A 13,587-nucleotide genomic window follows, 5' to 3' on the forward strand; every position below is an offset into this window, starting at 1 on the left:
GTGTTTGCCAGGCGCGTGGCAGATGGGCCGCATGCTAGGCCAAATTATCGGGTGCATTTCCTGCTGAGCTCAAAGAATCTGGGTTCAAATTCCAGATGAGCCATCTGTCATCCCAAAAAGTTGCATTTCCCCCCCCACCCCCCGCCTCTGTTTTCCCTGATGTTTTAGAACAACGCACAAGTTGTCAGTAACAAAGAAAACACACAATCACAACTTCAGTGATGTCCAGAGCTGTTTTTATGCAAAAAAAAAAAAAAAAATACAAATGGGAAACATTCAAACAATTGTTTAATTATAAAGAAGATATTGGCGAGATTACAAAGGGGGTCACAGAGGGTGGGAAGAAACCACATTTTCTTCAGACATCAAAAACCAAAGTTAGCGGTGCATTCTCACCTTATCGGTGTTCCATGCCGTTTATGAAACATTTGAAATCCAGCACAAAGTAGTATATAGAACAGAAAAATAACAAGGATTCTGATAAACAGACAATAATCTAGAGTTAAACTTTGGACAATACTTTTAATATCAGGTAAAGTCTGACATGAATAAAGTATATTGTAGGTCTTCAGAAACAACAACAACAACAACAACAACAACAACAACGGCATTTTGAGGCCATTTTCCCTGCTAGAGCAGGGGTTAGCCTTGCGGACCCCATGACAATCTTCATGACAAAAAGGCAGTCAATATTTATGATCCAAACTCCACACCAATTCTTGCGTTATACAACGGTGAGCTAACATAACGGCCAAAATCAACAAGACGTTGATCGAGGTACGTGGGAAGGAGAAGCTGACATTTCAGGCATGAACCTTTCGTCGGAGCAAAAGAACACAATTATTTAATTGCAAAGGAAATGTTGCTTCCTCTCTTTTGCTCCGATGAAGGGTTAACATTCGAAAGCTCAACCTCTCCTTGTTCCAATGGCGGTTTTCACGCAACTCAATCGACGTCCTGTTGATTTCATCCATTGTTGTGCCTGTCCGCCACTGCAGACAAACACGAGCTTTCACCGGAAAGACTCGTTCCTCATTCTACACCAAGCTAAATCCAGTAAGCAATATTAAATGCTTGTTCAATCCCTCGGTGCATCTTAATTCAGGTCAATGCATGCTTTTAGTATCAAAATTCCCATGATGCATTTCAAAATAGTTGGCAATCTTGCGACTGTCCTGTCATCAAATTTAAAAAATGCTCATAATAATTGAAAGGGTTAATTACCCTACCTTTTGAAGGACAGACTCGTGGGTCACATGTTACTTTATCATTGCGCCACACAAAGTCCCCTTATTAAATGACTAAAAGGTTAAAATAGAGCACTGGACATTGACCTGAATTAAAAAATCTAAGCCCCATAAAAACTCCAGGCCACCTAATACGTCATTTCGGCAGTAACTAGGCTTTCGTCAGCTTCACAACACTAGGTGTATTCATAATGTGTACCGAAACATTCACTGGCCACCCCGTTAAACCTGTAAATGCAGCAACAGCAACAACAACAAACAGCTGTTACACGGGCAACGAAGCAAGAACCATACCGCATTATGAAAGCAACTGAAAACAAAACAATTTCCTTCAAAGTTCTTCAATTTTCTTCCAGCATTGCAGTCATGATCTCCAGAGCTTAGAATGGTCAAAATGAAATGCTGAGTTAACAAAAAAACAAAACAAAACAAGAAAACAACCTTTGGCGATAAAATCAACAATCGCACTGATGTTGCTTTGCAGACGTCTTGCACGAAATTCACCTTCAAAGGCAAATATGTCACTCCACAATCAGCTCAAACTCCTCAGCGTCACAGAATTCCTTGTTCATCTTCGTTGCAATGTCATCAATTTCCAAAATCTGAAGAACCAGAAAAAAAAGGACACAAACAAATGAACGTTTTCCTTCTCTTCCAGTAACGTGGATTAATTCCAACTTTCTCACGAGTTGTGGAGTTATAAATCATGAAGACGTAGGTTTCGCGTAAATCAAAATCTGCTCCCTTGCAACCACCGACCCCTCCGCCCACAAACTCTTTTCCAACCGAAAGCGCAATAATCTGCACACATCAAAAATTCCAACAGAATTTCCATTACAACATTAAGCTTGTTATTTATTCTTCCAACAATTTATCAGCGATGTTGAGGGGGTGAGGAGCAGGACTTGGAGGGTGTCACAATTACTCTATGGGTAATGTGCTAGTTTATTTAAAATGTAGCAGATTCCAGTGAAAAATGGATGAGGCATGAGTAGGCTATACCAAGGTTTTCCAAATCATTGGAATCTCTCACATCCAAGCCAAGTATATGGACCTGGTCACATCACCATTGCTGATAGGTTGGTGGTCTCTGTCTTCTTTCGCTTCATTTCTGGTATTGCACCCTCCGCCCTCTCCGTGCTCCCCCATGCTTCCGTCTGGGTCTTCAAGGCAGCCGTTCACCACCATCTCGGGTCATCCACCATCCAAAACCATATTTTCAACACCCATGAAACCACGCTCACCCCCTTTCAAATGTATGTATCCATCTTGTCCACCTCATGTTCTCGATTACCGCTCATCATTACCTACATCCCTTTTTGTCCGTCTTCGTCTACCTTCTCCCTCTGCTCTACATTTCCCGTCTCCTATTGTTCCCTTTGTTATGTTTTGTCCTGATATAATTTGTCCTAGCTGTTCACGAGCCTCGACGTTGTATTTTTTTTTTTTTTTAATTTCATTTGGAGAGGAGCGGGGACTCTTGGAAATTCCACGTAATGTACAATGTGACTAAGACTTCAGCTCTCCCTCCGCTCCCCCCTCACCTCTCGCCCACACGACCTTCCCCTCTTCCCTCCCCAACCACTTTCCTCTCCTCTCCTCTTCCATCCCCTCAATCCCATCTAAACTTTCCCCTCCCTCTCTCTTCTCACACCAAACTCTGTCCCAACTCTCTCCTCTCCATCCCTTCACTCTGCCCCCACCATCTGCCACCCCCTCCTCTCTCATCTTCCAACCCCCTTCCTCCTCCGCATCGCGCCCGACCAGAAACAGCTATTAATATGCATTTTGCCTTCTAAAACATCAATGACCATACAATTAATATGCATTTTGCCTTCTAAAACATCAATGACCATACAGTTTTCTTCCCATCTTTTTGCAACCGAGTCTTAAACCATCTTGAAGCCTGGTGTTGGCTTAACAGTTCAGGTGGTTGGCTTAAGATCTTAGGGTCCCAAGTTCAAGCCCCTGTCATACCATTGATTAACACCGGATGGGCTTTCATGTGTCTTTCACTGAGGAGAGGCTTCCGTCATGCCACTCTGCCATAAAGCCCAGATCGGTGGAGTGTTGCAGTGATGGTTGTCCTTCTGGACGTCTCTCCCATCTCCACACAGGATCTCTGGAGCTCAGCCAGAGTGACCATCGGGTTCTTGGTCACCTCTCTTACCAAAGCCCTTCTCCCCCGATTGCTCAGTTTGGCCGGGCGGCCAGCTCTAGGAAGAGTCCTGGTTGTTCCAAACTTCTTCCATTTAAGAATTATGGAGGCCACTGTGCTCTTGGGAACCTTCAATGCAGCAGAAATTTTTTTTGTAGGCTTCCCCAGATCTGTGCCTCGACACAATCCTGTCTCTGAGCTCTGCAGGCAGTTCCTTCGACCTCATGGCTTGGTTTTTGCTCTGATATGCATCGTCAGCTGTGAGACCTTATATAGGCAGGTGTGTGCCTTTCCAAATCATGTCCAATCAATTGAATTTACCACAGGTGGACTGCAATCAAGGTGAAGAAGCATCTCAAAGATGATCAAGAGAAATGGTAGCCACCTGAGCTAAATTTCAAGTGTCATAACAAAGGGTATGAATACTTATGTCAATGTGATATTTCAGTTTTTTCTTTTCAATAAATTTGCAAAACTTTCTAAAATCCTGTTTTCTCTGTCATTATGGAGTATTGAGTGTAGATTGATGAGGGAAAAAATGAATTTAAACGATTTCAGCATAAGGCTGCAACATCAAAAATGTGAAAAAAGTGAAGGGGTCTGAATACACTGTGTATATGTTTATATATATATATATAGATAACTGATATATATATATATATATAGATAACTGATATATATATATATATATATATAGATAACTGATATATATATATATATATATATAGATAACTGATGTGTATATATATATATATATATATATATATATATATATACATATATATATATATATATATATAGATAACTGATGTGTATATATATATATATATATATATAGATAACTGGTGTGTGTGTGTGTGTGTGTGTGTGTGTGTGTGTGTGTGTGTGTGTGTGTGTGTGTGTGTGTGTGTGTGTGTGTGTGTGTGTGTATATATATATATATATATATATATATATATTAGGCTATGAGCCGAGGGGTCGACCATGCTCAATCAGAGGGAGGATGGCTAAGTTATTTTTGGCAAGGCCAAGGTCCCTAGTGCTGAAAAAAATGTGATAGCAGTGTGAAACTCTTAGCCGTATCTGTGTTATCATCACATTTGTCAGATCACCCATTTATCGCTTTTCGGGTCATTTTTCCCGCTTAAGATTTAGGGGGTGGGGTTAGTTTTTTGGCTCTCAAATAATATCACGTGTATATATCAGCTAGTGTGGTATATCAGGTAAAAGGTTATTGAATTACCTTTCAAATGATGTATAGAAAGTGCCTGTGTGATCCATAGTAACCTCTTTATAATGATTATTAAAACATAATTATTTCCACCAACTCTCAAAACTTCATCACAAAATCCTCAATTTTAGGAACAAAAATAGGCAAAAATCAAAAGGTATGTAAAAGGTATGTTTCGATTTGAGACACACATACAGTATAATTAGAGTCAATATCCTCACACATATGATCATGATGTGCTATGAAATTCAATGCAATATGTGTAGACATGCTAATACGAATGTTGTCATCAATGTCAATATTTTCATTATATTTTAGGTGATTTGCAACCATGACAGCGGTGCACGACATCTAATGTATTTCTCTTTGTAGATTTGTTGGTGCAGAATACATTTTTAAGCAACTATAGCAACTGATGCTAATTTGTAGTAGTGGTGGTGGTGGTGGTGGTGGTCTCATTCGATATTATGTCTTTCCAGGTGAGACGGTGGTGGTGATATTGGTGGTGGTGAAACAGAGTGTACCGCAGATAGACAATTGAACAAATACTTGCAATGGAGATTGCGATCACTCAGAAAGTTCCCAAGGACGTTTGTATCATTCATAAGCTATCGTTAGATGTCAAACCAGAAGATCCGCTCATAAGCCCTCAAACATTCGATTCGTGGACTACATTGCTGGATGCGGCCAAAATACGGAACCATGCACCCATTCTCGACCTTGCTCAGTGGCTGCCAGAGAAGGAGATTCCCCGAGTATTCTACCACAGGCAGTGCAGGAGCGTGTTCACCATGAAGCGAGATTTGGAAGCACTGAAACGAAAAGCTGAATCCAATTTAACCGACGATGCTGCTGCAACATGTTCAGCGAGCAAGAGACAAGCCAGAAGGGCATCTTCGGAATCACGCATCTATGAACCGGATTGTATATTCTGTGGAAAGACCAAGTGGTGCAAGGGAACGTCATCCCGTGAAAAGTTGAGCAAGGCTGTTGATCTGAGAGCAGATGAAACACTGCGAAACAGCGCCGTGCGTAAATGTGACACGAAAATCATGGCCGCCACAAGTAGAGACATTGTGGCAGCTGAAGCACGATACCATTTCTCTTGCTACAGAAGTTACACGAGACCAAGCACTAAAGATGCACATGACAGAAACACGGCCGCCACAAACGAATCTGACTACACTGAAGAAGAAGCATACAATGAGTTGCTAGTATACATCCGGAACCATATAATCCCGAATAAGGAAATTGTTAGGATGACAACGCTGGTAGAGCACCTACAATCGATAATGACATCAAGAGGGTTGCATGGGATAAGAACTGCTACAAGAAAAAACCTCGCACGGAAACTGGAAACTGATCTTGGAAATAGCGTTCACATCTTTCAAGACAACAGTGGAAAACTGATTGTCGTACCTGATAATGTAACACTACAAGATGCTGTCAAAGAAATACAAACACTTAAACAACAACTGAGCATTTGGAAAGGGAAATCATCAAACATGTCCAAAGTCATTGATCAGACATCGACACACATCAGATCGATGATAAGGAAGGATAACAAACCAACATGTCTTTCAGACAAGTGGAACATCTATCTATAATTCCAGTAATCTCTGTCTGTCTGTACGTTTGTTTGTCTGTGACCGCTGTTTCTCGACAACCACGGGTCCGATATACTTTTAACTTGCCAGGTATATTGCTGGGGACCCGAGGATGTGCCTTTTCAAGGTTTCATATTAATCGGACAATTACTTACCGAGCTATGTCCAAAAAACGATTCAACCAATCAGAGAGCAGCGAACGATCGCGTGTGCCGAACGTGGCGGGCACACTCTGCCTCGGATGGCACATTTGAGAGCGTATTCATTTATTTCACGTTTGCAAACTATGTTGGCGTTAAACTATGTTTTACAACTAATAAAAACGAATTTGCGATTCATTCGCTTTCCTGCGCGTTTGTGCACGCGATGGCGATTTCTTTACCAAACTCCGGAAGCCGTTCGCTTTGGACCAAACCATTGCATGTAAATAGAGGGGGGGGATTGTCACCACTCGCAAGCCGTTCGCTTTGGACCAAACCATTTCATGTAAATAGAGGGGGGGGATATAATTTTAGATATAGATATAGTACGGGCATGCCCTAGTGTCTTTCAATCCTGACAAATCTCACACTCTTACTATGTCTCTCCGAAAAGATCGACTGGACAACCCTCCCATCTACTTTCTCAACAATCCTCTCCAAGAAGTTCTGTCGCTCAAGATTTTGGGTCTCACTATCTGCCATGATCTTTCTTGGGAAAACCACATTTCCACGCTGGCCTCCAAAGCCAGTCGCCGACTGGGCATCCTCCGTCGTGCGTAGTCCTTCCTCGGCACACCTGAGCTCCTCACCACATACAAGGCTTTCATCCGCAGCTCAATGGAATACTGTTCTCCCCTATGGGCCGGTGCTCCTGCCTCACACCTAGCTCGGCTTCACGCTGTTGAAACCAAAGCTTTCAGAATTATTGAAATCTCCCGCGATGAAGCTATCTCTGAGGGCCTTTCACTCACTCACCGCAGGCAGGTAGGTGGTCTTTCTGTCTTCTACCGACTCCTCTCCGGCCTTGCACCCCCAGCTCTCTCTGTGCTCTGTCCCCCAAATATTCCTACAGGTCGCACAAGATCTGCCAGCAACCCTCTGATGGTTAAACTGCCGAAATCTCGGCTCTCTGCTCACCTTCACTCTTTCATTCCTCTTTTCTCCCGCCTCTGGAACAAACTCCCTCACTCCCTTCAATCCCACTCCTCCCTCCAGGTCTTTAAAACAGCTGTTCACCACCATCTCTTATCTTCCCCCATCCAAAACCTTGATCTTTTCTACCCCCGCTAATTCACCCCAGATCCACCTTGTTTGAAATTCCAACTTCTTTCCTGGAAGTCCTGGCAGTGTCCATATGTTTTATACCTCTCCCACCGCCCCCTTCCCACGCCCCCCCCCCCCCAAAGCCCTCGCCCTCTCTCGGATCTCTCGATGTCTCCATGTCTCTCGGTCCCTGCTCTCAAATGTTGTGTTTGTGTCCTTCCCCCTCTCTCCCCATCTTGTCTACCGCTCCCTATGTTATATGTTTTATGTGTCGGTTTGTCTTTCTGTGTGATTAATGTTCGCTCTTTCACGAGCCTCAACCTTGTATACAAAAAAAAAAAAAAAAAAAAAAAAAAAAAAAACTCCATGGCCCTATCATCCAGCCGACGTCGACAATGACTCTTTCGTCGTTCCCGTCTATCTCCAGCGCTTTATGCTTGGCCTCTTGACTGGAGATCCGGAAAACAAGCTTCCATCAAACAGGGTCATCATGCTGATGCAATCTTTCAGCCAGGACATTATCTATGCAGTGAGCTGTGGACAACAAAAGCCTCCGAAACACATGTTGCTCCCATATGCAGTTAAGACTCTCACAGGGAACGTAGAACTACTTCGCACATTGAACCATCTTGGACATGCAATATCCTACACTCAACTGGAGGAAAATGACACTGCACTATGTCTTCAAAAACTTGCAGCAAACTTAAATGAGCAAACAGTCCTACCAAGCAGCATCCAGCCGTATGTATTCACAAACTTGGCATGGGATAACATTGATAGACAGGAAGAGACGCTGACCGGGAAAGGAGCAACACATCGAGTCAATGGCATTGCAGTGCAGGCCAAAATGTATGGACCACACCTTCCAAAGGAGCCACTTCCGAAGATCGAGAAGCTCAAGCAAAGAACAGTCTGCATAACAGAAGAAACACTGCCTGTCTACATTGCAGGTGAACGTGTTGGGCCTCATCCACTACAAACATTATCAACAGCTGCAGCGGAAAACAAGATGGCTATGGAAATTGCTCAAATCAAGAATCTTCTTTGGGTCATTGCCCGTCAGGTGGACCCAGTAACACAAAAAACACCAAGTTGGACAGAATTCAACATCACCGTCAGGGCATCTATCAGCGTCTCTCAGGATATTGTTCGATATATGCCTACAATAAATGCACCAGCTACAGAGATGTCCACAGTCGCAGAAATCTTGAAGCAGTCTGAAAGCGTCCGACAGATCCTACACTTGCAGGACATCGTCGTCGTCATGGATCAGGCCCTGTATGCTAAGGCTGCCGAGATCGTCTGGAAACACACAGACACATATGCTAACATCGTACTTCGCCTCGGCACGTTCCACACAATCTGCAATGTGATGTCGATTCTTGGTGCTCGTTTCCAAGATGCTGGTCTTAGAGACTTTTGCATCGAAACAGGAATCGTCGCAGAAGGCTCACTCAATCGGGTTATGGAGGGGAAGATGTACAACCGAGCAGTCCGTGTACATAAGAGCATCTACGAAGCATTCATGAGGCTTGCGTGGATTTAATTTCTCCCTTGGTTGGAAAAGATGCGACCAGAGGCAACACAGACGGTCACTACGTTGTTAGCAGAAGTTGCTGAATTGGGACAAGATGAGAGCCAGTGGAACAACCTGTTGGAAGATCAATCGTGTGAAGAAGTTCAGGCTGTTTGGAAGCAATTCCTGCATCACCTTCGTCATGATAATGGTGAATTGTCGTCATTCTGGATGTCGTACGTGGATATCGTTGAAACGGTCTTGCTTGCTCTACTGCGCGCTTCCCGAGAAGGTAATTGGCCATTACATCTATCTGCTATCCAAGCCATGATTCCTTGGTGCTTCGCATACGACAAAATCAACTATGCACGGTATTTATCAGCATACTACGCACAAATGACAAACCTTCCAACGCAGCACCCTGGCATCTTCCAAGCGTTCTCGGATGGGTACTTCTCAGTTGAAATGTCAAAAAGCAATCCGTTTGGACGCATTCCAGTTGACCAAACTACTGAGGTCACTGTCAACAAAGACACACAGACACCAGGTGGCACTACCAGGTTCAACTTGAAATCTGGAGCAGTGAAGCGCTACTATGTCACATCCGAACACAGGAGTGCGTTTCTCCGCCAGATGAGGGAAATGGTGAATGTGAGCAACACACACGTACAACACGCGGATCTGCAGCAAACACGGATCAAGAAAGATGAGGACGCTGTATCATCACTGATAACTCTGATCCAGAGTTGGGTGAACCCATTCACTATGGCCAGCTCTCTCATCAGTATTTCCACCGCACGCGCAACCCCTCCAAATATTGCCAAGGATCTGGAGAAAGCATGGGAAGTCGGACACAAGTGCTACACAAACTTCAAGATTGAGCGACTTGAGAGCAACCCACCAATCAAGAAATTCCACGACCCTTTGCAACTGAACAAGCTGAAGACTTTCAGCAACCTCACTAAGAAGAAGGAATGCAGAAGCAATGGCAGGGCAGTAATTCTTCAAGCAGACAGAGCTCTATTTGGTAGAATTGTCGTGATGGCACAGGGCCGAGATCTTCACATGGCAGAGGTGCTATCTCATCCTCTAGGTCCCTTGCCATGGGCCCTGGCGACACCCGAAGGCCTTCTACGGAAAATCAACAAAGCTGCCCTAGCCACGGCCTTGCAAAGGACTGTGACCCCGGCTGAAAGGATACCCGACAATTCGGCAACAATTATTGACGGGATGCTCCTTACACAGAAGGTGGCAGGTGATCAAACTACATTTGCCGAAGTGGCCATGATTGTCCTATCCATGGCCCTGAAGGATGGATGCAGTAGCCAGAGGATCGATGTCGTCTTTGACACCTACAAGGAGACTTCCATCAAAAACAGCGAACGGTTAACCAGGGGGGAAGAACTTGGACTTGAGCTGAAAAACATCACGGCATCTCAAATTGTAAGGCAATGGCGCAAGTTTCTCAGCTATGTTGGGGGAACAAGTCAAGTCTTATCATGTTCCTGGTCGAAGAGTGGAAGAAACCAGAGTACATCAGACGCCTACAGGGAAAGGTTCTCTTTGTAACATGCGATGACGAGTGTTATCAGATCACATCTGATGCTAGCCAAGAAGTAGTGGCCCTGGAAAGCACACACGAGGAAGCAGATGGTCGTCTGTTCTTGCATGCTGCCCATGCTGCCGCACATGGATACCAGTCTGTGCTTATTAGCTCAGATGACACCGACGTACTTGTCATTCGCTTGGCATTTCATACCAAGATTCATGCCAAGTTGTTTCAGAAATGTGGCACCAAAGCAAGGGCTAAAATCCTAGACATAGGGAAAATAGGAAAGTCAGTCGGCACAAATGTATGTCAGGCCCTAATTGGAATGCATGCCTATACCAGATGCGACACAGTCAGCACGTTCGCTGGACGAGGAAAACTGACTGCACTAAAACTCATCAGAACCAACAAAGATGTGCAGGATGCATGTACACAGCTGGGAGAGGACTGGGACATCAGTGAGGAACTGATGGATAAATTGGAGAACTTCACTTGTCTCATGTACGCACCGAAGTCGGGGACAGTGAAGGTGAATGACTTGAGATATCACCTGTTCTGTGCCAAGAGGGGAGAGATCGACAGTCACCAGCTACCTCCGTGCAAAGACTGCTTAACCAAACATGCACAGCGAGCCAACTATCAAGCCGCTATTTGGAAGAGGAGTCTCAAGATGGATCCAGCAGTACCGAGTCCAATCGGGAAAGGATGGCACTGGGATACCCAGGATGGTCGCGTGCAGCTGGCAGTCGACTGGATGCAAGGACAGCCCGCACCACAGGCGGTTCTGGATTTACTGGCATGCACCTGTTCGAAAAGATGCACACTACCCATGTGTGTCTGCATGGCCAGTGGTTTGAAGTGCACAGACATGTGCAAACTCACCACATGTGACAACCAGAGAGTGTATGGTGAGAGTGATGACAGTTCGGCAGAAGACGATGAAGAAGACGACGACGATGACGAGGATAACTTCTGAATTGTAGAACTGTATGGAGAAAGATCATGTACATATGTGTAACAAATATGGTGTACGCTGAATTGATAACTCGTGTACTTTATGGTATGATGTCTATAAATATATGTTGCTTAAATAGAAAGTACATTGTTTTCCTTTGGTTTACTTTATGTATAGCTGGTAATATAAGAGAACCATACAACACTACAAGACTAAAAACGTTTGCATGAATATGATGTAAATTATCTCGCCAAGTTAGGGTACATCAGGATACATACATATACATGGAGTAGGTTAATCATCACATGCATCATACGTCTGTGGTATATTCAAGAACACCACATACAGTTTGGTCATAATGCCTTCATATTTTTAGAATTAGACATTTCTGACACCAATTTCAGTACTTTTTGGCCTATATATGGCTGACATCCCAATATTATATATACTATTTTTAGACCAATAATGGTATACAAACTATATACATGCTGTCGGTCAAAAATCGTAAAATGTAAATCAATATATCATAAGAGCGGAAAGATATACATTTATGGATTTTAGGTCATGGTTACAGCAACTACTGTATATTGGATTTTCTCATCTTTATCAAGGTGTATGAGATTTAAGGCCCAAATTTGACTTTAATCATACTGTGTGTTTCTCAAATTCAAAAATTCATTTAATATCCGCCAAACTGAATTTTTGCCTAATTTTGTTTTCATTGGGGATTTTGTGATAAATTGTTGAGGGTTGGCGGAAATAATTATGTTTTAATGATCATAAAGAGGTTACTATATATCACACAGGCACTTTCTATACATCATGTGAAAGATAATTCAATTACCTTTCACCTGGTTTTCAACACTAACTGATACATATAGGAGATATTATTTGAAAGCCCCAAAACGAACCCTACCCCCTAAATCTTAGGCGGAAAAATTACCGAAAGCGTTATTGGGGTGGTCTGACAAATGTGACGATAACACAGATACGGCTAAGAGTTTCACACTGCTATCACATTTTTTTTCAGCACTAGGGTCCCTGGCCTTGCCAAAAATAACTGTTAGCCATCCTCCCTCTGATTGAGCATAATGTCGAAAATTTGAGGGTCTGGCTCATAGCCTATATATATATATATATATATATATATATATTGTAACGATTTTGAGAAGTGTAACGGGTTTTGAGAAGTGTAACGGGTTTTGAGGAGTGTAACAATTTTGGAGGAAGGGTAACGGATGTGAAGAGTATGGTTTTGGTATGGTAACATCCTGGTAATGTAAATAATGGTCGCAGCCGTCCTCCTAATTAATTTCATAGAACATACACGCAGGTCACGATATATCTTTTAAATAGTGTATTTCCTTATTCCATGTAGGCTAAGTATGTGTTTTCCACTAGATTGACTTTGCATTGTATCAAACAAAATAAGCGTAGGCCCTTCCAATTTCCCCAAAACCTCCCTTCCATTTGCCTTCCGCATTTTGGTCGGTTTTTCTCTTCAACCACCATTGGCCACGAGGTAAGGTTGGAGAAGAAAGGCGTGGCTCCACCTCGTCAGAAGAGGGCAGGAGTGAACCGGCCCTAACAGCCAATCAACACCGCGGTGAGTGACCCGGTAGGCGTGCCCTCGGAGCCGGCGGCTTAATTCCGCCGGAGGTGATAAAAGCGAATGTAAGGAACTGCTTTACAGAGAGGCCTTGAGAGATACGCTGGGGGATGACCTGGAAGAGGAGCGCAATCCACCGCAAGCCCTACCTACCTACCTACCTACCTGCCTGCAATATCCCCTGTCGTTGGAGAGACGCGCTGAACGGAGGGAGACGGCTCCACCCCAGGAAGAGGAGCAGGTGTGCCGAGCCAGCGCGTGACGGCCGCGGATACGCGACGGAGGTTTTCCCGCCAAAACCGCGAGGGGTTGGAAGCTGCTGCCTCCGACCTTGCCTTCCTCTCAAGCAATCAACCTCGAGCCATTATCTGCCTGCAATATCCACCGTGTGAGTGTGAACGTCCTGTCCTACTCGTTTGTCTTGGGGATTAAGTAAATGAAATAGAATAAGTTAACAATGCACTGTGTGAC

At 43.8% G+C, this 13,587-nt stretch overlaps 1 protein-coding gene across 4 annotated transcripts in view; it reads right to left on the reverse strand.

Moving 5' to 3' along the window:
- Positions 1-219: 219 nt before the first annotated feature.
- The window catches only part of CDCA5 (cell division cycle associated 5), a 50,257-nt gene continuing 36,889 nt past the window's right edge, over positions 220-13,587 (reverse strand). For all 4 annotated transcript variants that reach the window (XM_078766763.1, XM_078766762.1, XM_078766761.1 and 1 more), the window contains one exon: positions 220-1,849. In XM_078766763.1, the coding sequence (XP_078622889.1) occupies positions 1,769-1,849 (81 nt within the window). In that variant the 3' untranslated portion in view covers positions 220-1,768. The remainder of the gene's footprint in view (positions 1,850-13,587) is intronic.

Source organism: Myxine glutinosa, chromosome 12 (genome assembly GCF_964187855.1).
Source record: "Myxine glutinosa chromosome 12, kmMyxGlut1.1, whole genome shotgun sequence".
NCBI lineage: Eukaryota > Metazoa > Chordata > Myxini > Myxiniformes > Myxinidae > Myxine > Myxine glutinosa.